The following is a 26,855-nucleotide window of genomic DNA, read 5'->3' on the forward strand; positions in this document are numbered from 1 at the left end:
TTAGCTCAGTATACGGTGAAATGTTACAAGCCAGTAAGCATCCGTTGACGTATTCATAACTTTTTTGCCGACGAAATACTGAAACAATCGATTTTAGTGAATGTATTTTATATCGTGTTTATTTCTCTGTTATTGAAATAGTAATTATTCATAAAAAACAGTTTTCAAATATTAATAATAATCATCATCAGCATCAGGAGAGAAATTTCAACAAAAACAACAGCAACTACGTCATCTTTTTCACTAACATCATCATCATCATCATTATCATAAGCACCATCAAGAAACTCCAACAATAAATTATAATAAATCTGTTCACAGAATCGACTTCTTTCCGACACGCTAAATAAGTACACGTTTTGTATGATTCCCGAGTTGGGAAATACGGAGATAGAGTACGAGGCGCGCGTCTAAGCTAAATTGGTTTTACGTTTCTCAACAAGTGCCCCGATTCAGCCGCCATTGAAAGTATGCGAACCTCAATGTTATTAGTTCTGTGAACACAAACACACGCGTAACTCGAGCTTCCGTTAGCGTGGGAGAGATATAAGGACTATCAGCTGAGTAGAACCGGTATAGTAGCGGATTCCGGTGAACAAAGTTAAGATGCTGGTAATAGTACAAGTAATTGCACACGTTTGCCAACAGTGGGTGTTGTAATGTGCAGTGTTATACCGCGTGGTTATTTCTTGCATAATCGTTTAGAGTGTTGCGAGAGTTGTTACGGAATTGTAGCGGAATCGGCAGCAAAGCGTGCGAGGTCACAGTGAACAGTGCAGCGAAAGCGACGGCTCTTAGGCATCAAGAACAATTGGAAATCCAAATTTGCGAAGACGTACGAGTCTGAAATTTCTCGGACGCCCCGTGGATTGATTGGGTTATCGTGCAAAGATAAAGGAGTTACGGTTTTACATAGATGCGGGATTAAGTCAGAATCGGAAGCTAGAATATTTGAAGTCTGAAAGAAGATACGTGATATATCGGATCGTTTACTGAAACAAAGTGGGACACCAAATACGTCAGCCAAAATGAGAACGAGTTGTTGTCAAATAATCGGCCTGATCCTGCTGGTGAACACGAACCTGGCTCTGATCATCGCCTTCGCCACGCCCTACTGGGTGGAATGGCGTGGGATCCTACAGGCGTTAGGCAGGTTAGTTGGGCACGGGCACTCGAACACGGGACTGTGGGGCAGCTGTACCGGAACGGACTGCGACTGGGCTCTGTTCGGTAGAGATGAAGGTAAAGTAGCTACCTAGTTGTTGTTGTTGTGGTTAAGGTACGATTGGCGATCAATAGCTGTGCTAGTGATACACGTTATAAAAAAAGCCACACTCTGCGAAAAAGGGTATTAATGCATGTGTGTTAAGTGTAGTAACATATTAGTCGGTGCAAGCCACACTGGCTTATCATGGACTATACTTTCCGACTAAATTGGATTTACGCTAAGAAAAGAGTTACCTTTAACGAATACTACCATAACAGCGGAAAAAGGTCATAACGGATTAGGCTGTGGGAACTGCACAGGCTAATCTGGGATAACACTTTACGCAAGTGCATTAAGCACCGGTTTCCCATACCAAGACTCACATAGAAGCTCCCTTTTAAATTGTTGTTGTTGTATTAAAGAGATCATTTTCGATCAATCGCCGTGTATCGGCCAAAAATAAATGTATAAGTTGCGATGTGTACGGGAAATAACACTGAGTCGGTGTATATACATAATGCAGAACGTCTCAACAACTCACGTTGTATATGGGTTTAAAAATAATAATAGTGAGAAATAAGAAGTATATTGAAAAGGATTTAGTTGAAGTATGTCCTGATTTAAAAAGAATAAAGCTTTACAATTTATGTTCATAAATAATCAATTGAAAACATCATTTGTTAGCGTTTATCTACTGATTTAAATTTTTGCCAAATACTGGTGTACGCGGTAATGATGAGATACGGAAAAACTTTGTACTAATATTTTGATGCATTTAATTTGAAACAAAAACGTCGGCTACTGTTTGAGTTGTTGTTGTTGTTTTAAAATAGGTTCGCATTACAATAACCATCTTTCAGATACAGTGACCCATTTCATTCCATTTTTAATGTTGTTTTGGGTGTGGTGGCATTTGAATGTTCACTGTGAAATTACGTTATATTTTTGGTGATAATCCCGCTGCGGTTGTTGTAGTTAGGTTGTAATTAAGGAGGTGGGGAATTACAAGGCTCACATAGATAACAGTACGGAAATATCAGATAAACTACAGAGGTATTAATTTTGGTGATCATAATAATAATTATGATAATGATGACTATACTTACTATGATTATGATAAGTATTGTTGTTGATGGTGGTGGTTGCTGTCGTTCGAGGTCCACAGACAGCATTGCTTGCAATATTCTGGTCGCCTTAATCGAACTACTTGTACTATTTTGACCGGGTTGCCGCTAAAATTTCGGATAAAAGCCACACATTACATATTTACTAGTCCTGCATAAAACACGATGCGTATGTTCTATATGTTCTGCTATTTAACAGTCAAAACTACCACTATATTCACAGCTGAGTGTTTCAGAGAATCTTTATAGGCTAGACACGTTGAAGGCTTGAAACCACTAACTCTTGGTACATGCCCTGGGGTCTATACAGTGCTCCAGCTAGGATTTGAAAAGGGCAAGGGGGCTTTTTTGTCAAAAGGGCACTTTCCACACGCAGTATTTTGTGAGAAGGGCACTTTCGACGCGCAGTATTTTGTGAAAAGGGCACGTTCGATCGCGCGGGTGTTTCTGGAATGCTTTCTATTGCATGTTCATTTATATGTTATAAATAATTGTATTAATCCCATTATTATTAAACCATTCAAATATAATGTCTACAATGAGGATTAAACTAATTACAATGTAATAAGAGATTTATGAATTATCATATGTAAAAAAAAAAAAAAAAAATTTTTTTTTTTTTTTGAGGGGGGGGGGGGGGCAGGGCGGAGGTTCGGGGGGGCAGGGCGGAGGTTCGGGAGGGCAGGGCGCGGCGCCCTTCGATTTAGGCCTAGCTGGAGCACTGGTCTATATATCTTGAAACCACTAAATCTTGGATACATTCCCTAGAGTGTATATATCGGATTATTTGCATATCAACTGTTCGATATGTTTCTCTTTATTGCAAGTATAATGCGTAAGAGATCTGTGACTCAAATGCTTATTTGAGTCGCGTTCTGAGAAAACTGGGCATAATGCATGTGCGTTAAGAGTCGTCCCAGATTAGCCTGTGCAGTCCGCACAGGCTAATCTTGGACGACACTTTCCGCCTAAATTGGATTTTTTTCTAAGAAGAGACTTCATTTAAACGAAAAATGTCATCAGAGCGAAATGTGTCGTCCCTGATTAGCCTGTGCGGACTGCACAGGCTAATCTGGGACGACACTTTACGCACATGCATTATGACCAGTTTTCTCAGAACGCGACTCATTTCGTGACAACGTCTTTACTGTCTCATTCGCATAAGCACTGGTAATTCGTCTGCTATTGACTGCAGAACCTTGAATGCTCGCATTTCGTAAAACCATTTGCTTCTAAAATCAATCCGAATACTGTTTGGTGAAACTTTAAAAATATGATAGAGTATTGTGCATCACTGTAAATTAACGCGATTTTCAGTATAATACACACATTATTGACAAATTGACTTATTCACCGAACGCAGCGAAATCTCCGGTTTATACAGTATGAACGACCAAGCTAAGATAATTGATTCATCGATCAAACGTGTGTCCGTTGTTTTCTCTTAAAATGATAAACATTTCCTTTAAGAGACAATTTTTTTTCTCACCTAAGCACAGAGTCATGGTAGTGTTCATGGGGAGTTTGTAAAATATTACATCATCTTCTCGGTCCTCGGAAAGCAAAAGGCTGAGATTTTAACATTTTGAGAGAAACATTGGCTTAATGTTCTTTTTTAAGTTTGTTTAAGTCGTGCCCCTGATGTCACAACTGGTTACACCCCATTATATAAAAGTAATTGAGTACAGGACATCAAGAAATCTTCCATGAAGTCGCAAACGTCAGATAGTTAACATTTGGTGTGTAACCTAGTTTGGGGGTGCCTCTACGAAATGTGTTCAAATAATACATTTTGGTTAAAATTTAACCTTGTTCTGCAGGTTACTTGTTTTTCTAAAATAAATATAGTGAAAACGTTTATGGTAAAAACTTAAACAATGAATTCTTAGAATTGGCAGTGCCGAGAGTTTTGATATTTGGTATGTGCAATTGTCTGGTGGTCCTCTACCAAGTATATTCATTTCATGCCCCTGGGGTCAAAACTGGCCATGCCTAGGGGAGACATTATTTATATAAACTTAAATATCAGATAACTTAAAATTTCTTATCCTTAAACATAGATAAAAACCAAAGTTGTTACACTAATAGCGCATAATCCGCCCATAACTGGTAGTTTCTGTATGTTTCGCGGGACCGACATCTTACCTTAAGGCCCTTTTGCTTAAAATATGTTATTAAATGAATAAAATATATGGGCCGTGCTCTGTAAAGAGAGTGTGTAATGCATGTTCGTAAAGTGTCGTCACAGATAAGCCTGTGTAGTCCGCACAGGCTAGTCAGGGACGACCCTTTCCGCCTTAACTTGATTTGTGCTAAGAAGGGACTTTCTTGAAACGAAAAATATCATAAAAGCGGAAAGGGTCGTCCCTGATTAGCCTGTGCGGACTGAACATGCTATTCTGGGACGACACTTTACGCTTATGCATTAAACCCCGTTTTCACAGAGCACGACCCAAATGCATTATTTGGATAGTTTTCAATAATTAGTATTAAAATAAAATCAATACTTTTAACAAGTGCCTGTTCAAAGATTGAACCCGCGCAATCTAGACGCGAACGATTTATCATTTATGAACTCTGAGAACGAGTTCTTTTGCGAAACAAAGTGCCAGTAAAAAGTGTTGTGTAAACGATTTTTTTTCTTTTAAGTCTCTCAGTATGTTCTTGGGCGAATTTACAAATGCCAAATAGCTCTGACATTTAATGCACGTGAGACATCCGTCTGTTGTTTTCTTTTGAATTCTTTGCTGACTGTTGTGAAAAACCATAGAAACAAGCATATGCCGTCTGTGTAAAACTTTACGACCACCATTCGTCAAGAAGACGTCATGCAGAAAGTACCGCGGTTAAATTCCGTTTTTATGACAAAAAGTATGATGAGTTAAAAATATGGCCCTACGAAGCATGAGTCATGAAGTAAAACGTGGCAATTCATTTCTTTTGTAACAGGGGTCTCACTAGGATTCGTAACTCTTTGCATGCTGGGAAATATGTCGTCTGCTAAAATGTCGTCTGCTGAATTTCTAAAATTAGCATTTTCTTCGATTTTTTTTTCAAAGAATACTATCAGCATAGCAAACAGTTTGGATCCTGATGAGACGCCACGTTTTGTGGCGTCTCATCTGGATCCAAACTGTTTGCAAAGGCCTTTAAAATTCGGTTCCCGCACTGAAAGGGTTAAACAGGAGAAAAGTAGGAGTCCTATTGAATATTGCACACACCTTCAAATTTCAGCCAAAAATCCAATTCAAAAAAGACTTTATATAATTATATTACATAATATAAGTGTCGGTTTTATTATAAGAAATAACAAAATCAATTTTTTATTAGGAATACCTCTCAATATTTTCTCTATATTATTACTCGTGTAGAAAAAAAATAAAATAAACAACTCTCTTCAGGCAAGTGTGCACTAAAGTGCTTAATATAATTACATACACACCCTTCTTTTATACTTTCAACCATCTTTCAGAAACAGTGACCCATTTCATTCCATTTTTGGTGTTGTTTTGGGGGTGGTGGCATTTGAATGTTCACTGTTAAAATGCGTTTTATTGTTGGTGATAATCCTGCTGCTGTTGTTGTTGTTAGGTTGTAGTTAAGGATGTGGTGATTTACAAGGCTCGCATAGATAACAGTACGGAAATATCAGATAAACTACAGAGGTATTCATTTTGGTGATTATAATAATAATTATGATAATGATGACTATACTTACTATGATTATTATTATTATTATTATTATTGTTGTTGTTGTTGTTGGTGGTGGTGGTTGTTGTCGTTCGAGGTCCACAGACAGCATTGCTTGCAATATTATTGGCGCCGTAATCGAACTACTCGAAATATTTTGACCGGATTGCCGCTTAACATTTTTGGAAAAAAACCACATATGATATAAGTACATGTCATGCATAAAATACTATGCGTATGTTTTATATGTTCTGCCATTTTACAGTCAATGCTACCACACGATTAACGGCCGTGCGTTTAAATGAAACTTTATAGGCTAGACATATTGAAGGCTAGAAAACACTAACTGCTGGAACATTCCCTAGAGTCTATATATCTTGACACCACTAAATCTTGGATACATTCCATAGAGTCTATGTATCGGGTCATTTGCATATCAACTGTTCGATATGTTTCTCTCTATTGAAAGTATAATGCACTAGAGATATGTGACTCAAATGCTTATTTGAGCCTTGTTTTGAGAAAACTGGGCTTACTGCATGGGCGTACAGTGTCGTCCCAGATAGATTAGCATGTGCAGTCCGCACAGGCTAATCATGGACGACCTGTTCCGCTTTTATGGTATTTTTGGTTTCAAGGAAAGTCCCTCCTCATCGAAAATCAAGTTAAGGCGGAAAGTGTCGTCCTTGATTAGCATGTGCACAGGCCAATCTGGGACGACACTTTACGCACATGCATTATGACCAGTTTTCTGAGAACGCGACTCATTTTGTGACAACGTCTTTACTGTCTCATTCGCATAAGCACTGGTAATTCGTCTGCTATTGACTGCAGAACCTTGCATGCGTGCATTTCGCAAAAACGTTTGCTTCTTAACATCAATGCGAATACTGTTTGGTGAAACTTAAAAAATATGATAGAGTACTGTGCATCACTGTAAATTAACGCGATTTTCAGTATAATACACACATTATTGATAAATCGACGTATTCACCGAACACAGCGAAATCTCCTGTTTATAAAAGTATGAACGACCAAGCTAAAATAATTGATTCATCGATCAAATGTGTGACCGTTGTTTTCTCTTAAAATGATAGACATTTACTTTATTAATTATACATATTTTTCCTCAGCTAAGCACACAGTCCTGATAGTGCTCATAAGGAGTTTGTACATTATCGTGTTGTCCGTCGTCCGTCTGTGCATGAGGCTGATGCGTTTACATTTTCGCCTAACGACGTCTCCTTGCTAAATCATTTACAGATATTAACAAAACATCATAGGAACATTCTTGATGACCCTCGCAGAAATGCTTCTGTGATGACGCTCTTTCAAAGTTGTGTATCGTTCCAGTCTATTGCATAGGCGTATCATTAGAGCTAAATATAGACTTATATCGTTCCGGTCCATTGCATAGGTGTGTCATGAGAGCTAAATATAGACTGTATATCGTTCCAGTCCATTGCATATGTGTGTAGGTCAACAGAGCTAAATATAGATATTAATAAAAGCAAACCATTGTCGATCTAATTTGTGTAAGAGAAACAAGATAGATACAGCGCAGGGCTAGTTTTAAACACAGGTGGTTAGCGTGTGGCTATGATATTAATTAGTGAAAACATCATTTTGAATGATAAATAATCATATTATAACGAAAAATTAAATTTTATGAAAAAAAAATCACTATCATATATATATATATATATATATATATATATATATATATATATATATAACAAGGTATGTAACTCAAAATCACCCCAAAACGGGGTGCATCGCTTTGAACAGCCATATCTTCATCAATTGTGCAGCGATGTTCACGATCTCGGTCTTATTCAACGCAGAAATGAATTTCCTTTCTGGAAATGTATATGTCTTGCAATATTTTTACAATAGCTGGGTCAACTTTTAAGAAATAACACGATACACAACTCGCATGACCCAGATGACAGAAATCTTCACGGAGTAAAGGGCATCTTCCCTACAAAGTTCATGTACCTCGATACCATTATTCAATAAAACGTATGAAAAAAATATTATTACCGTTCTTGTCGTTACATTATGCATCAAGACTAACTGTCCAGCGCCGTTTGAAACCTTTGTTTACATACATTTTAACTAACTGACATTTTAAACAAACGAGTGATTTCATTGGTTCAATGTGGAGGTGTGTCTTCACAACTGGAGATTTCATTCATAAAGACTGCATGATCATTGTCAACTGGGCCATGCGAGTTGTGTATCGTGTTATTTCTTAAAAGTTGACCCAGCATTGTAAAAATATTGCAAGACATATACATTTCCAGAAAGGAAATTCATTTCTGCGTTGAATAAGACCGAGGATTGTGAGCATCGCTGCACAATTGATGAAGATATGGCTGTTCAAAGCGATGCACCCCGTTTTGGGGTGATTTTGAGTTGCATACCTTGTTATATATATATTTGATAGTGATTTTTTTTTTCAGAAAAGATAATTTTTCGTTATAATATGATGATTTATCATTCAAAATGATGTTTTCACTAATTAATATCATAGCAACACGCTAACCACCTGTGGTTTTAAAGTGGCCTTTTCACAGATTTTGGCATATTTTGAAGTTTGTCATAAAAGCTTTATACTGATAAATGTAAACATTGGATCTTTAAAGCTCCAGTAAAATATCGAGAATAAAATTTAAAAAAAGGAATAAAAAGTAGCCGGTACCAGGGCTCGAACCAGTGACCCCGGAGTCATGGAGTTAGTCTGAAGTGAAAACGCATTAGCCTTCTCGGCTATTCCGCCGGGTACACACAGTGTTAGTATTTTATACCTTATATAAGCAATCTTCGTAGTTTCATAAATTTGAACGACAACCACAGAACGCTTCAAATTATTCAATCGTTTCGCGTTGCAACGCTTTATAATTTTTAGGTTTTCAAATCGTCTAAAGATACATATAATGGCTATATTGGACTATGGTAAATGTTCAGTAATACTGTTACCTCACAAATATCATAACTAAAACGAAAATTTGCGAATCTGAAACAACTTTTTTCAATTTTGTCAATTTACCAAACCGTGAAAAGATCCCTTGAAAGTGACATTACTATTCAAAATCAACGAAAATTTCGTACAATTGTTCGTAAAATAAACCTAACCAATTTAAATCAGTGTTCCTTATGGCAATTGCCGAAATTTCAACGTCAGATGTGGTCTGGTAAAATAGATGTTTGTAGATACAAAATGCTCGTTTTTATTATTGTTTTGCATATCAATTCATACGACACATGAACACTAAAATGGTGTTCTTGTGTCGTATGAATAGATATATTCGCGGTAATTAATTGTGGCCAAATAAATAAAAACGAGCATTTTGTATCTACAAAAATCTATGTAATCATATCATATCAAGCGTTGAAATTTTGGCTATTGCTATAAGGAACACTGATTGTTAAGGTGTTAACTTTATTTTACAAAATACTTTAACGAAATTTTCGTTGATTTCGAGCGTTTTAGGGACTTTAAACGTTGAGGCATGGACTAAACAAACAGGTGTAATATTTATGGTACAAGATAAGTATTGATGCAAAGCATCAAAGGGCGTCGGGAATTTCAGTGTAAAAGGCACTCAATGAAGTACATGGAACGATTTTTTTCTACTGTAAATATTAATATATTGGCCGATTATATTAAACAAAATAGAAAAAGATACTGGTATAACCATTATCTATGATTTTGTGTTATAACCCCCAACTAACCATTATCTATGATGTTGTGTTATAACCCCCAAATAACCATTATCTATGATTGTGTGTTGTAACTCCCAAATATTTCATAGTTCATTTTATTTTCATTGGTTTCCTTTTTGTAATGGCATCCGTGTGCAGTTTTCATTAATGGAACAGAACTGTGTAGGTTTTAAAAAATCTGCTTCATCTTGTAAGCGTAATTTCATATTTTTCTCAACTTCAAGGAGAGATGATTCTGAACTTATTCTTACGTTGCTCATTTACGATAGGGGTTGAGTACCCATTGATATGAAAACACTGTAAAAACTTTAATGTGTTTACGAACTCCCCCCCACCCTCTCACACATTTATTTCATGGGCATAATAAAAACAAAAAATGGTTACACTAAAACAGCATATTTATTTAAACTAAAATGTCTACATCAAAACAAAAAGTTAATATAGAACACAAATAAAATAATTTGATTCTACTGGGGCTCGCGAACCTTGGGCCTCTCACATGTGAAGTGAGCGTGCAACCACTACACTACGGAACCGCTTGAAAAATCACCTTCTAAATACGATATTAATAAGTGACCGTAGTGTAACGGTTATCAATAAAGCAATAAACCGTGTAATCGCTGTCTTCTTGTAAAATTGAAGAAAATACGCGTTAACCAAAACTCGAACAGCAAAAGTCTGCGCTATTGTTAGAAAAACCACAAAATAAATATATTTTGATTATTTTTTGTTTTTATACAAAACCAGAAGTTTCACCGGTTCGCGTATTTGCCCAGTCTCTGTGATCTTTTATTATTGACCAGTCCCTGTAATCAGTTATTAATTAAAAGAATTAGCTTTGCATTATTGGCAATAAATGTTATAGTAAATGTAATAGGCACAAATGCCGTACTTATTTACACTAATTTACACAACAAATCACCAATATGCAAGATATACTGACAACAAAATTATATACATTGATCCGTAAAATAACTTCTCCCATAAGCGATAAAAACGTATTACATACGAGTCGCCGCACTTCAGTGCGACGCCAATAACACTATCTAGTGATCCTCTACGAAAGAACCTAAGTCAGCCATGGGGTGAAAGATGGCAACGCCCCTGGGATCACATGATTCATATAGAATCTGTTTTAGCAAAACAACATGACCAAGGGCTATATTATTTGGCATATACCATCTTGCGATTCTTTCTACCACATTTCATAGCAAATGCTGCATTCAGGTGATTCAATTTGACGTCATGAATGGCTAATTATCGGATATATTAATTTTAAAACATTATTCAAATCATTTCTCTGGGGTCAAAATCCATCAAATGTGTTGCTCGCTTTTCTTAGGTAGCTCACTTGAGTACCTTGCTTATGGGGAGCTTTGAGGTAATCGAGATGTCCGTCGTTTGCCAGTCCGTGCGTGCGTCAATGCGCTCGTTAACTGTTTCTTCTTACGACTTCTCCTCCTTTACCGCTTGACAGAATTCAAATATGAACTTCAAATAAATCCTCATTGGGTGATTCCCTATTAGTGATGTTCAAATCATTTCGACCCGTTGACTAGTTAGGTCACCGGAGAGAAACTTAATTTTTAGAGTGAAAACGTCAGAAATCTTCTTCTCTGAAAGCAAAAGGGTCAGGGTTTAAACATGTTTAATGTAAAATTTTCTCGATGTCCTCTTTTAAGTTTGTTTAAGTCATGCCCCTGGTGTCACTACTGGCTAAACCTCAATTATACCGAATTATTGAGTAAATGACTTTAAATAACATCTTCAATGAAATCGCAAGCGTCAGATGTATAATATTTGGTGTGTAACCTAATTCGGAGGTCCTCGAAAAAATTTGTTGTAAGAATGCCATTTGGTTAAATATTGTACCAGTTCTTGAGGTGACTTGTTTTGCTAAAATGAATATAGTGAAAACTAAAAAAAAAACGTATTCTTAGAATTGACAGTGCCGAAAGCTTTGGCATTTGACATGTTTATTTTTATCTTGAAAAGTCTATTCATGTGATGCCCCTAGGGTTAAAACTGGCCACGCCCAGGAGTCACATGACTTATTTAGACGTATATAGTAATTAACTTCTTTGAAATGGTTTTTCTTATACATAGATAAACACCAAAAAAGTTATTACACAAACAGCGCAAAATCCGCGCAAAACTGTTAGTTTCTGTATGTATCAGGTGGGCGACATATTACCTTTAGGCCATCTTGCTGAAATATGTTATTAAATGAATAAAACACATTTATTTGATGCTTTCCGGTGGTTTATAAAGAAATATCAGGGGATTAAAACTGATAATATCACTGTTTCAAACAGTGAAAATTATCAGTGAAAATTATCGATAATGTTCACTATTTACTGTAAAATGACGTCATTTTTTGACGAAATGACGTCATTATCCCAGCGAAATTCTGTAGTTAAACTCTTTAACAATGTATATAAAATGTATGTAAACTGTGAAAAAAAGCATAAAATAAAAAGTAAATTTGTTGGATTCGGTGGAATATCGATTTTAATTCACTCGTGATAATAGAAAATATATATTTTCACTCGTGTTTGCGCTACTCGTGAAAATATTATTCTCTATGATCACTCGTGAATTAAATCGATATTAATCCACCGAATCCAACAAATATCCTCTATGTTATATTCTGGATAGTTTTAAATGATAAGTATTAAAGTAAAATCAATAATTTAAACACGTGCCTGTTCAATGCTGGAACCCGTGCAATCTAGACGCTAAAGATTTGTCAATTATGAACTCTGAGAACGAGTTCTTTGCGAAAACAAATTGCCAGTAAAAACTGTTATGTAAACAGCTTGTTTTTCCTTTTAAGTCGCACAGTATGTTTTTGGGCGGATTTACAAATGCCAAATAGCTCTGACATTGTATGCACGTGAGACATTCGTCTGTTATTTCTTTTGAATTCTTTGCTGACTGTTGTGAAGAAACATAGCAACAAGCACGCGTCACACGCCCTCTGTGTAAAACTTTACGACCATGCATTCGTCAAGAAGCCGTCATGCAGAAAATACCGCAGTAAAATTCCGTTTTTATGACAAAAAGTATGAAAATAGTTAAAATATGGCCTTACGAAGCACGAGTCATACAAGAAAACGTGGCAATTAATTTCATCTGTAAAAATGTAATAACTCAAACACGTGCTTTTGTAAAGTTTTCGTATTTTCATTTTTATGCCTATTAGGCTTGGAAAATATGCTTTTAGGCATTTATGTCCGTCACTATAGTAGTGGGGAACATATTGTTTTTGCCCTGTTTGTTGGTCTGTTGGTTGGTCTGTTGGTTGGTTGGTTTGCGCCAACTTGAACATTTTGCAATAACTTTAGCTATTTTGAATATAGCAATTTTATATTTGGCATGCATGTGTATCTCATGGAGCTGCACATTTTGAGTGGTGAAAGGTCAAGGTGAAGGTCATCCTTCAAGGTCAGAGGTCAAATATATGTGGCCAAAATCTCTCATTTTATGAATACTGTTGCAATATTGAAGATAGCAACTTGATATTTGGCATGCATGTGTATCTCATGAAGCTGCACATTTTGAGTGGTGAAAGGTCAAGGTCAAGGTCATCCTTCAAGGTCAGAGGTCAAATATATGTGGCCCAAATCGCTTATTTATGAATACTTTTGAAATATTGAAGATAGAAACTTGATATTTGGCATGCATGTGTATCTCATGAAGCTGCACAATTTGAGTGGTGAAAGGTCAAGGTCAAGGTCATCCTTCAAGGTCAGAGGTCAAATATATGTGGCCCAAATCGCTTATTTTATGAATACTTTTGCAATATTAAAGATAGCAACTTGATATTTGGCATGTATGTGTATCTCATGGAGCTGCACATTTTGAGTGGTGAAAGGTCAAGGTCAAGGTCATCCTTCAAGGTCAAATATATGGGTCAAAATTGCTCATGTATGTCACTTCTGCAATATTGAAGCTATCAATTTTATATTTGAAATGCACGTGTATCTCATGGAGCTGCACATTTTGAGTGGTGAAGGGTCAAGGTCATCCTTCAAGGTCAAACGTCATTTTGGGGGACATTGTGTTTCACAAACGCATCTTGTTTGCTTTCTCATTCACCATGTATGCCTTTTAGGCTGGTGTTGCGAGTACTGAATTATGAGGTGAATTAAGAGGTAGACGCCTTTTAGTCAGTGTCCCGTACTGTAATAACGCCTTTTAGGCTGGGACATCTCGTTGCTACACGCCTTTTAGGCAACATGTACTAGATCATTAATGCCTTTTAGACCATTTCTGTCTCACGCCTTTTAGGCAACAGATTAACTCATAAAATTCCTTTTAGGCCCTTTTGAATACACTATCTTGAAATATGTGCTCTACTGTCCAATACCGGACAATCATAGTATATATATGTAATAATCTCTAATTGATAACGCCTATTCCGTTCCTTTGTGTATATAAACGTGTTATAGGTAAAGTGATAAATACCTGTATTTATGATTCCTATCCCTTTCGTTATCCGTTAACACAATTTTTAACACAATTTTTAGATGGTCGCTTAGCGACCGTCTAAGGTGATTAGTCTAAAATTCAGGTCGATACGCCTTAGCTACTAGGAGCCCAATACCCGCTTACTACGCGTATCCGCGCGAGAAAGAGTTGTATAATTTATGCAAGAGGTTTCAGTTCTCCAATTATATTCATTCACAAATAGAAACGTGATATTAATATCGTGTTAAATGCATTAGTTTCGAACGGTGCTTTTATAGAATCAATAAACAATGATCGTATTGTGCGTGTCGCGGAGGAGATTGTTTATGAATGAATAAAATAGTCCACTTTCTGCAGCGTCTTCAAGACGTAGTATTTTTGCTCAGTACATTCATAATATGAGGCTATACATAGATGCGCCTGTCGATAAACAAAGGAAAGTTCACGGGCGAAAACAACGCAATAGGTTACGCTCTCACATACACCTCAATGACGTAGTACAGGTAATTCGTAAATTGAGGCTATTAATAGATTCGGGAGGAAAAAGTTAACGCTTATTTATATTCTCAATGTATAAAACGTTGAACATAAGTTCAACAATAACTTCAGCGATACGATAGACAAAAACAAAAAAATGTTTCATAATCGCTAAACCCGAACATAACAAACAATTTATAATAATAATACGAATGACCTGTTTCGTAACCTCGTTCATGCCACTACAGCGGGTATTTCTGGAAAACGTTCTTTTGTTGTCAACAGATAGCGGCGATCTTTTGTATTTACGGGTGCTAGCAACGCAATAGTAGAAGGTTAGTAGAAGGTTTAGTTTATTTATATTCACAGTTTTCAATACATAGACAGTTGGATATGAGTTCATCTATTACTACAGGCATACTATAGGCAACCTCGAAAATGCTTTATAATCGCTAAAACCGAAAACAACTAAATATATTATATTAAATGTATTTATAACAATAAATATCTTTTGAAAATGTAGTCGGCGTATACGCTGACTTTGAAATAAAGTTTGCAATTTACTTTTCTAAATTAATAAATACAATTAAACAAAAGTTAAACTATTGTGTTGTGTTTTTCACTTGTAAGTTGCATATTCACCGCATGAAATGTGTGTTAGCATTCTCAAACCACACATTAGTGTGAGTAGATAAAAAATATACTACGGGCGAAAATGCATTATAATCGCTAAAACCGAAAAAACTAAATATATTATATTAAATATATTTATAACAATAAATATCTGTTAAAATTGTAGTCGGCGTATACGCTGACTTTGAAATAAAGTTTGCAATTTACTTTTCTAACTAAATAAATACATATAAACAAAAGTTAAACTATTGTGTTGTGTTTTTCACTTGTAAGTTGCATATTCACCGCATGAAATGTGTGTTAGCATTGTCAAACCACTCATTAGTGTGAGTAGATAAAAAATATACTACGGGAGAGCACTTCATATGTGTCCTCATATGCCTTGTTATGAGTATCTTTCTTCACTATCGAAATATATCGTATGTTGATATTTGATTAAACGCAGTTTTCTTTCGACACATTTAAATCACACGTCAATAGCGCCGTCATGCGAAAATGGGTCTTATGCGTTTCGGCAAGCGTTTGTTAAACCCTACATGTGCTTTTGCGCAGTCAGGCCATAGGCGATGCTGTTCGCTATAAAATCACTCAATATGTTATATTTCTCCTTACCAGAGGGAGAGATAGCTGAGTGGGCTATTTATATGATGGGCGCATATGTAATAAGACCCATTTTCGCATGACGAGGGTCATTACAAATCTCATTGCGAATTGAAAATGCCACATTTAAGAACAATGCATTTTGATACAAAATTGAATTCAAAATAACAAACTTGTTAATAATGGCAGCCTTTCCACACATTAAGGGATGATTTCCAGATGTGCTGACCAAGTACGGCAAACATTGTGGTATGATAGTTAAACGATTTTCTCTTATCGTGACACTATACTATTTCGCTAATGATTGTTTTCTCATCTTGGAGGCGAAAGTGAAATTCTGCGAGATGGATTGTAACGCGTAATTGTAACAGGGCCACAATTTGTTTCGTTTGAGCATACAGAGAGTAGTCCGGAATTCCTTACACTGAACAGTGTTACATCCTTTGAATTGAGCACATACGCAATGATGTAGCGAAAATTCAGATGTTGTATCTCGAATCAGCTTATTAAATATTCGAAGATATTTATGCGTGTCTGTTGGCGTTATGTCAAAGTCACTAAGATGAAAACAGAGTAAAACAGCTACGCCTAAAAGCGCATTAGTGCTCTACACCTATGTTTATGTCAGCGTTGTTGACACCGTGTGAACTGCTCGGGTAACAAGGTAAGCATAAACAGCAACGTTTATATACTTTTATTCCTCCATATACAAGATACGAAGATTATTGTATATTTTGAATTTGTATATGGTGTCAAAAATCAAAAGTTTCGTACACGGAACTTTCATTATGAATTTATATTCTTGGTGAGATAGTTATTTGATATTAGAAAAAATATTCCTTTAATATGATGGTGACTGCAAATTTTCTTTATATTAAGTTCTCATTACCATTTTTATCATACTTTCTATGCTTTCAGAACGTTCAAAAAGCATGTTGTTTTTATTTTGTCTAAGTTATTTCTATGAAATAATAAGGATGATAAAAAGTGCACACAAAACTCGACCCGTGCGCTATGACACACACTTTAAAAAGTTGAATGGCGTGTGTTCATTTCAAACTTGCGATTGATTTTGAAAAATGAATTGCGTGTTAAATTATGCAATAGCGAACATCTTCAGTGCCTTCAGCGCTTTGATTAACATTTGAATAGCGCTGCGTTCTCTGTGGGGCCCCTTGTTATGACCAACGGCTGCTGCGCGCTGCGTGATCTCTGTGGGGCCCATTTGGGAGTTTACTAGTATGTGTGAGATGAAATCGCATTTTGTGAAGATTTACAGATTGAGTGACGAATGAACACGCGAGACATTTTGTTAGAAGACAAGAGGCGTATGAGTGAGAGAGTAAGTGAATCATAAAGTGACCCTTGATTAATAGTTCGATGATTCGAGAGAGAGGGGATTTTTTTGTTGTAATATAAACGGAAGCGTTACTTCAATTGTGCGGGAATTACATTATTTTTTTACTCCATTGAACATACTAAATGGAATAGTTTCACCGGGCGGGCGGGCGAATGTACAAAAATACGCACACATGTGAACATAAATTGGTACCAATAGTAGATCTGAACTATTGGCTTGTTGAAACGGCGGAATGTGAATTATTGTTAAAGTTGTAGTGTAGCTTTAGATTGCAACGGTAGAATAACTGTGTTTTATTTCAAATGGTGTATCATTAGGTTGTCGCCCCTATATAATGCTTTACGTTCAAAGTTTAAGCATTTTACCCATGTTAAAATAAGATACATATAACTGAAAACGATCACACACCCAATCTTGGATTTCAGCCATATCCGATACGGATGTTGACGTAGGATCCTCGTTTTGGAAACAAATCGGGTTAAATGCGTGTGGGTAAAGTATCGTCCCAGGTTGGCCGGTGCAGTTTGCACAAGCTAATCAGGGACGACACTTCCCGCGTTTACCACTGAATATCCGCTTACTTGAAGAAGAGACTTCGTCAAAAACGAAAAATACAAAAACAGCAGAAAGTGCCGTGATAAACATGTGCGAACTATTCATATCAGTGACACACATCTATACGATTCACGAGCGCGTGGGAATATGCGCAGATAAATACCAGATTTAAATACCAGATTTGTCATAATGCACTTTCTAATCCGGAAGAAATAACACGTTACGTACAATCGAGACACGGATGTTACAACATAAGTCATTGTCAAATGTTCATCCTATTGCCTGTGAGAGTACTTTACATATTTTTGCTATTAAATGTGCATTTTGAGGATTTGTCCATGCACATACACCCTCGTCATATCAATAAATGCTCCTTTTTAAAAGTTTTTTTATCCCCCGCCAGAGGCGGAGGGATATTGTTTTGGCGTTGTCCGTCCGTCCGTCCGGCACTTTTGTGTCCGGAGCCATATCTTGGAAGTGCTTTGGCGGATTTCATTAAAACTTCGTATGAGTATATATATGCATAAGATGATGATGCACGCCAAATGGCATTGTACACCATCTGTTATAAACAGAGTTATGGCCCTTTGTATCTTGAAAAAATGCTTTTTACTATAGGCACTTTTGTGTCCGGAGCCATATCTTGGAAGTGCTTTGGCGGATTTCATTGAAACTTGGTATGAGTATATATATGCATAAGAGGATCATGCACGTCAAATGGCATTGTATACCATCTGTTAAAAACAGAGTTATGGCCCTTTGTATCTTGAAAAAATGCTTTTTACTATAGGCACTTTTGTGTCCGGAGCCATATCTTGGAAGTGCTTTGGCGGATTTCATTGAAACTTGGTATGAGTATATATAGGCATAAGAGGATGATGCAGGCCAAATGGCATTGTATACCATTTGTTAAAAACAGAGTTATGGCCCTTTGTATCTTGAAAAAATGCTTTTTACTATAGGCACTTTTGTGTCCGGAGCCATATCTTGGAAGTGCTTTGGCGGATTTCATTGAAACTTGGTATGAGTATATATATGCATAAGAGGATCATGCACGCCAAATGGCATTGTATACCATCTGTTAAAAACAGAGTTATGGCCCTTTGTATCTTGAAAAAATGCTTTTTACTATAGGCACTTTTGTGTCCGGAGCCATATCTTGGAAGTGCTTTAGCCGATTTCATTGAAACTTGGTATGAGTATATATATGCATAAGAGGATGATGCAGGCCAAATGGCATTGTATACCATCTGTTAAAAACAGAGTTATGGCCCTTTGTATCTTGAAAAAATGCTTTTTACTATAGGCACTTTTGTGTCCGGAGCCATATCATGGAAGTGCTTTGGCGGATTTCATTGAAACTTGGTATGAGTATATATCCCCCGCCAGAGGCGGAGGGATATTGTTTTGGTGTTGTCCGGCTGTCCGTCCGGCTGTCCGTCCGTCACTTTTGTGCCTGGAGCCATAGTGCTTTGGCGTATTTCATTGAAACTTCGTATGAGTATATATATGCATAAGAGGATGATTCACGCCAAATGGCATTGTACACCATCTGTTAAAACCAGAGTTATGGCCCTTTGTATCTTGAAAAAATGCTTTTTACTATAGGCACTTTTGTGTCCGGAGCCATATCTTGGAAGTGCTTTGGCGGATTTAATTGAAACTTGGTATTAGTATATATCCCCCGCCGTCCGTCCATCTGTCAGTATGTTCATCCGTCCGATTTGCACCCATCCTCAAACAAAGCATATGTTGCGGGGGATATCAATTCTACGAATTTGCTTGTTTTCTTAAAAATATATTATTACAAAGTCCGTACCGCTGTAGATGTACTATTTCTTTCAAAAGACACAACATAATGGGTTAGACGGCTTAAGATGGATTTAAACTCGTGCTAAGAAAGTACAATTGCCAAATGCTTAACGCCCCTCTTTCTAAATAATATTTAAACTGTTTAGAAATCGTTTCGTAGGGACAGCTTACCGGAACAAATCAAAATACTTATTAAAATAGGTGAAGTAATGCAGATTAATTATATTGAAGATTGTGTAGCTTTTCTACAATTCAGTAAATCGAGTTAGAACAATACATTCGTACCAAGCGTACACTAAAATATATATTTCGTCACCCCCTTTAGCTTTCGAACACAAACATAATTAAAAGGCATTTCTTACAAACGAAATGGTTTTCAGCAAAATACACACCTGTCCCTTTTACTATATCTTTAACAAGATTTAAGTTTAGGCACAGCAGTTTACATTTTAGCTTCGTTTTGGGAAAACGTGGTTTAAGACATGTGCGTAAAGTGTCGTCCCATATAAGCCTGTTCTGTCTGTTACTCTGAGGCGACATTTTTCGACGACACTGTAGTTTCGCCAAATTACCTTAAAAGCCGACAGTGTCGTCTTTAATCGGGACGACTTTTTAAGCGCATGCAATAAGACCAGTTTTGTCATAACGATGTTCATATTTACTATAGCTTGTCTTAGATGTATGGCTATGGAATTGAATAGTAGAACAACAAAATCAGCGTGAATAGGACATTTGTAATTGGATGAGTTCAGACGATTGTTTCTTTTTAGCTCACCTGAGCTTTTGTGATCGCCTTTTGTCCGTCGTCCGTCGTGCGTCGTGCATTGTGCGTCCGTCGTCAACATTTTGCCTTGTGAACACTCTAGAGGCCACATTTATTGTCCGATCTTCATGAAACTTGATCAGAACATTTGACCCAATGATACCTCAACCAAGTTTGAAACTGAGTCATGCTGGGTGAAAAACTAGGTCACTAGGTCAAAAAAAGAAAAACCTTGTAATCACTGTATAGGTCACATTTGATGCCTAATCATCATGTAACTTTGTCAAAATGTTTTTCTTAGTGATGTGTTGGTTGAGTTCAAAAATTGAATCGGCCCATTGAAAAAAATGGCCGCCAGGGGTCGGGGCAATATTTCTTATATGGCTATAGAGAAACCTTGTGAACACTCTAGAAGTCACAATTTTTGCCCAAATCATCATGAAACTTGGTCAAAAGATTGGTTTCATTAATATCTCATACAAGTTCGAAAATAGTCCAGATCGGTGAAAAAACATAGCCGCCAGGCGTCGGGGCAGTTTTCTCTATATGTTTATAGTGAAAACATAAGGAACACTCTAGAAGTCACATTTTTGGTAAAATCTTCATGAAATTTGGTCAGAACATTTGTTTCCTGGATACGTCGCGAAAATGGTTTGGATCGGTTAAAAAAAAAGGCCGCCAGAGGTGGTGGTCTTTTTCCTTATATTTTTATAGTAAAAAAGCTTGTAAACGCTCTAGAAGTCACATTTTTTTCTTAATCATCATGAACATTTGTCTAAACATTGATTTTATAGATATCTCGGACGTGTTAGAAAATGGTTATGATCGGTGAAAAAACATGGCCGCCAGGGGGCGGGGCAGTTTTCTTTATATGTACATGTGTATATAGTGAAAACATATGAACAATCTAGAAGACACATATTTTTCCCTATCTTCATGACATTTGGTCAGGACATTTATTTTCTGGATACGACGGTTTAGTTAAAAAATGGTTCGGATCGGTAAAAGAACATGGCCACCAGGGGGGGGGGGTCTTTTTCCTTATATTTACATGTATTTAGTACAAAAGCTCGTGAACACTCTTGAAGTCGCTTTTTTGTTCAATCATCATGAAACTTGGTCCAAGCATTAGTTGTATGGATATCTAGGCTGAGTTCGTTTATGGTAATGGTCTGTTGAAAAACATGATTACAAATGGCTTTATAGTGTAACCTTGTTTACACTCTACTAAGAAATTACCAATGTACACGTTCAATGACATATCTGCATATGATGATATTCATGATCTCCATGCAGTTATCTGAATATTAATTCTGCCGATAAGATATACAGTTAAATTGCCAAATTTGTTTTCGTATTTATTTTTGTTCCTTTCTGAAGAGGATTATTATGATGATGATTGGTTCGTGATAAAGTGCAACAAACATATTTATGCCCTCTGAAAAAACCCCTAATTACATATTCTCAAAATTGTAAGTAGTAATATTGATTTCAAAAAAAATTAATTAGGGCAGAACAACTGTATATAACTTGAATTGTGTTTGACCTCCAATTATGAATACATGGCTTGTCAGGAATGGACTCTTATTTCTCCAATGATCCCATTCACCCACCTGCTTATCAGCAACTAATTATTTCTCTATTGACTGTGCCTGAATTGTTCTGATACAGTAGTATTCATTGATGACATTGAAATGGTAATGTAATGTCACAGGCTTGCAGCTTAAATGCCCTTAGTCCCTAGATATAGGCCCCAGCTGGGAACTCACATCAAAGACCTTCATACTGATAAGAGTGGAACACAAATTGTTATGGCACACAGTTTATGGATGAGGTCGGAAGTTTTGTGTGATGATCAAAGATTTGTGTTTTAAATACGTTGATTGTTGTTTTAATTGGAAATATCATTGCAAGGTGAGTCTGAAAATAGTTCCAGTTTGTTAAAAAGCAAGGCCCTGAGTTGGGTGGCAGATTTCTTTTTATTGTTATATTGAAACATTGTGAACTCTCTATAAGTCACATTTTAGTTCAATCTTAATTAAACATGCTGAGAACATATGTTCCTACAATATCTTAATTTACTTTGAAAATGGCTCCGGTGCTCTGAAGAGCATGGTTTACAGGGGCGAGCGAATTTCTTCTTGTGCAACTTAGGATAATATTTAAGTTTCATGAAGTACTTTTATTATTTTGAACTCCTCTTTAAAACGGAAGTTGTCTTCCCTTATAAGCCTGAGCGGACTGCACATGCATTGGGTCCAATTTCCAAGAGCGCGACTGAAAAAAATATTGCTTATCTCCATAATGCCGGTTTCACGATATACTGGCTTATGTCAAAATATTATTTTTTGCTCAATAAATGTTTCTCTGATATCGCTCAGTCCACACATTATGTTCGGTTGCGAAATATTTATGATATTGAGACATTACCTGTGCCATCAAGACCAATAGGTGTATTTATAAGACAACATAAGACATCAAAGTGCATTCGTCTATTGACTATGGCTTTAACGGATGTAACTCGATGAAAGGTATAAAGTGCGTGAATCAGGATTAGGTGACTTTACTTAGTTCCCATGCCACAACACATTATGTGTGATTGAAATAACAGAGATGTGGCGTCTATATTAATACGAGAAAAGTATTCCTTTTATTGTTGCATCTCGGAATATAAGCCAACGGCTGCGATTTGTTATTCTAATTGATTAGTACTGTGCATAGTGCATAGTGTGCATGAGACATTCGCCGTTGACGTTAATTGTGTTGTAGTGTAACCAAAGTGGACATATCAAGTATGGACTGACATGGTTATGTAGGAACGTATTTAGAACAAAAGTATTGAGTTCGTCACACTTAATTAATTAATTAATTACTCTCTTTCGCCCTGAATAAAAGTTAGTTTCTTATTTCCTGTATATAATACACTTTTTTAACGGCGCTATTGTGACCTGCTTTTTAGACCTAAATTCCGTATTGAAAGTGGTTACGAGCAGTGCATGTGAAAGATTCATGTTTACATATGCTATATCGGGAAATTAACTGCATGTGAACGGAAATATAACATTATTAATGGTAAATTGCTAAATATCAGAATATTTTATTAAGACCATAAATGTTGAAACTCTTTCTACGATCAGTGTACAGTTCTATGAGGATCAGTTTTTATGTGAAGTGTGAGAATCCTAATTGCGGCACATGTAAGGGTATACAAATCGGAATTCGAGCATTAAGAATATCGAAATGTGAAAAAATAAGTAACGTGATGATGGCTAATTAAACAATTTGGACTCACCATTGTTAGTGTTACGAGAAGAATACTTTCGTGTAAGCAAACGTAAGAGACATTTATACCTATCTTAGGAACATAATATTTGTTAGGATAATTTGAAATCGTAATAAATGTGAAACGTATGTGTCACGAACCCGCGGTCCATTGTATCGCGGTCCATTGTTAGATGTGACACTGTGACGGCACACAACAAACTGTGACGGTGAAGCAGGTAGATATATCAATGCCGAACAATGTTCAACCTTTTAAACAATCCGTTAACGCTTGAACCGGACTTCAACGTAATGCCCTGAATTTGGTACATCGCTTTACCGTTGGCGTCATAACGGGATGCCGTTTCTAGAACAGGTCGGTTACGTCATGACGGCGTTTACGTTGGCCGCCATTTTCGTGGCGTTTGTGACGCCATACTGGCTAGTCAGCGAGGAAACTGACACGCGCGGCGAGGTTCACAAGGGACTGCTCGTAATTTGCGAGAAGCGCTCGTGTAACTGGATCTTCGAGGATAGACGAGTGATAAATGTGCTTCCAGGTATTATAATCCTTTCTTACGGTGGTCGGTATTTCCCAATGAGTGAGAAATCACACGTTAGTGTGGATTATCATATATTATTAATACATAAATTGTTATGCGAAAGTAGTGCAACATTAAGATAATTCTTTTATTACACGCACGTGGCATACAAGTATAAATTCGAACAGTTCACCACACGCTTCCAGCCTATAGATACAGATTTCCTGCTTATTTGGGTCAAACTATTAAACAACGTGATACGTATTTTTGAATCTCAAAATAATCAAAAAGGGTACAAACTGATTTTAGACAGAATCTGTTTGAACGATATGTTATGGAATGGTGGGTCTTTGAGTCAATTAGGGTGATAAGTGTGTTTCCAAGTTTAGTGAATCTTTTCTGAGGGTAGTCAGTACGGTCATATGAACGATTAATCATATCTTAGTGCGGTTATCCAGTTCGACATTTGTGCGATTAATGACCTTTGAGAGAGAGAGAGTTGTTCGTTTACAACTGCGTGCGACTAATCAACGTTTAGATTTATTTGTGTGAGCATATGTAAAACTAAATCGACTTTAAGGTCCCAGACCTTAACTCAAAATCAACGAATTTATCGTAAAATAGTTCGTCAAATAAAGTAAAATATTAAAAACAAGATATGTGTTTGTCAGAAACCCTTTTGCGCCGCTTTGAAGCTATATATTTGACCTTTGACCTTGAAGGATGACCTTTACCTTGACCTTTCACCACTCAAAATGTGAAACTCCATGAGATACATATGCATGCCAAATATCAAGTTGCTATCTTCAATATTGCAAAAGTTATTGCAAATGTTAAAGTTGGCGCAAACCAACAGACCAACCAACCAACAGACAGGGCAAAAACAATTTGTCCCCCACTATAGTGGTGGGGGACATAAAAATCAGTGTTGCATATAGAAGCGTCGGAAGCATAACGTACGTAGTTCTCATGAACTACCCGAAGCCAATCGAGTGTCCGCTCGTGCATGTTCGGATATCGTCGCGGGAAATTCACATGGAATATATTGTCGAAAAAATAAAATAAAAACGAGCCTTTTGTATTTTGTTAAATGTATGTTACCAGACAACATCTATCGTTGAAATTTTGGTTGTTGCTATAAGGAACACTGATTGTTTTAGGTATTTACGGTATTTTTCGAAATATTGTACTAAATGTTTGTTGATTTTGAGTCTTTATTTGGTTGATTTGAATGTTTATATGTATTATCAATTCACTAAATTAATGTAATGAATTCGACGCATTTTCAATGTACTTCATTCTCTACTTGTAAAAGCAGAAATTAAAAAATATATACACGGGTATAAATTGAAAAAGAAAAGTAGAACATAATACTGTTCCAAAATTACATTTCCTGCAAGTACGCATTGAACAGTTCACCATTCGCTTCTTACAGATACAGATTTCCTGCGTATGTGGGTCAAAATATTATAAACAAAATTGCGTTTTGTTTGCTAAATCAATCTTAAAAAAATAATCAAAACTTACAAACTGATCTTAGAGAGGATCTGTTCGAAAGATGTTTTGGGGGATGTAAGTACTGACATATGTATAATGTTGATACAGTAATTAGATTGAAACAAAACACAAAAACAATTTACACTTTGTTGAAGTTGAATACCATATATAAAGTGTAAACTTAAACGACTGTAAAAGATCTAAGATCATTGAAGGTAAATGGAGCTTTCTAAATGAGTCAGGGTGGAAAACGAATGATATAGTGACATTATTACATAGCTTATAAATATATTTAATTTCGTTATATAACATATGTATTTAATGTTTTTGAACATATTGTATGCATTTGATATAGAATATTTGCAAAATTGCTTTTAATTGTGACAGCTTTACATAATTGTGGTGTTGACGGGAGCCGACATTGAGCAGGCTGCAGGACCCGTCTATCGCCCTATAGAGTTGATGGGAGCCGACATTGAGCAGGCTGCAGCACCCGTATATCGCCCTCTAGAGTTGACGGGAGCTGACATTGAGCAGGCTGCAGCACCCGTCTATCGCTCTCTAGAGTTGATGGGAGCTGACATTGAGCAGGCTGCAGCACCCGTATATCGCCCTATAGAGTTGACGGGAGCTGACATTGAGCAGGCTGCAGCACCCGTCTATCGCCCTATAGAGTTGATGGGAGCTGACATTGAGCAGTCTGCAGCACCCGTCTATCGCCCTATAGAGTTGACGGGAGCCGACATTGAGCAGGCTGCAGCACCCGTCTGTCGCTCTATAGAGTTGACGGGAGCCGACATTGAGCAGGCTGCAGCACCCGTCTATCGCTCTCTAGAGTTGACGGGAGCCGACATTGAGCAGGCTGCAGCACCCGTCTATCGCTCTCTAGAGTTGATGGGAGCTGACATTGAGCAGTCTGCAGCACCCGTCTATCGCCCTATAGAGTTGACGGGAGCCGACATTGAGCAGGCTGCAGCACCCGTCTGTCGCTCTATAGAGTTGATGGGAGCTGAAAATGAGCAGTCTGCAGCACCCGTCTATCGCTCTCTAGAGTTGACGGGAGCTGACAATGAGCAGGCTGCAGCACCCGTATATCGCTGTCTAGAGTTGATGGGAGCTGACAATGAGCAGG

The 26,855-nt window shown here is 36.9% G+C and overlaps 1 protein-coding gene across 6 annotated transcripts in view; it reads left to right on the plus strand.

The window, feature by feature from the left end:
* Positions 1 to 439: 439 nt before the first annotated feature.
* Positions 440 to 26,855, plus strand: part of LOC127851091 (uncharacterized) — a 194,396-nt gene continuing 167,980 nt past the window's right edge. For 3 of the 6 annotated variants that reach the window (XM_052384595.1, XM_052384591.1, XM_052384594.1), the window contains exon 1: positions 440 to 1,242. In XM_052384595.1, coding sequence (XP_052240555.1) covers positions 1,029 to 1,242 — 214 coding nt within the window. In that variant the 5' untranslated portion in view covers positions 440 to 1,028. Of the gene's footprint in view, positions 1,243 to 22,196; positions 22,338 to 23,878; positions 24,245 to 26,855 lie in introns of those variants that run through there. The other 3 variants (XM_052384610.1, XM_052384593.1, XR_008035655.1) reach the window with 3 other exon arrangements.

Source organism: Dreissena polymorpha, chromosome 11 (genome assembly GCF_020536995.1).
Source record: "Dreissena polymorpha isolate Duluth1 chromosome 11, UMN_Dpol_1.0, whole genome shotgun sequence".
In the NCBI taxonomy this organism is placed as follows: domain Eukaryota; kingdom Metazoa; phylum Mollusca; class Bivalvia; order Myida; family Dreissenidae; genus Dreissena; species Dreissena polymorpha.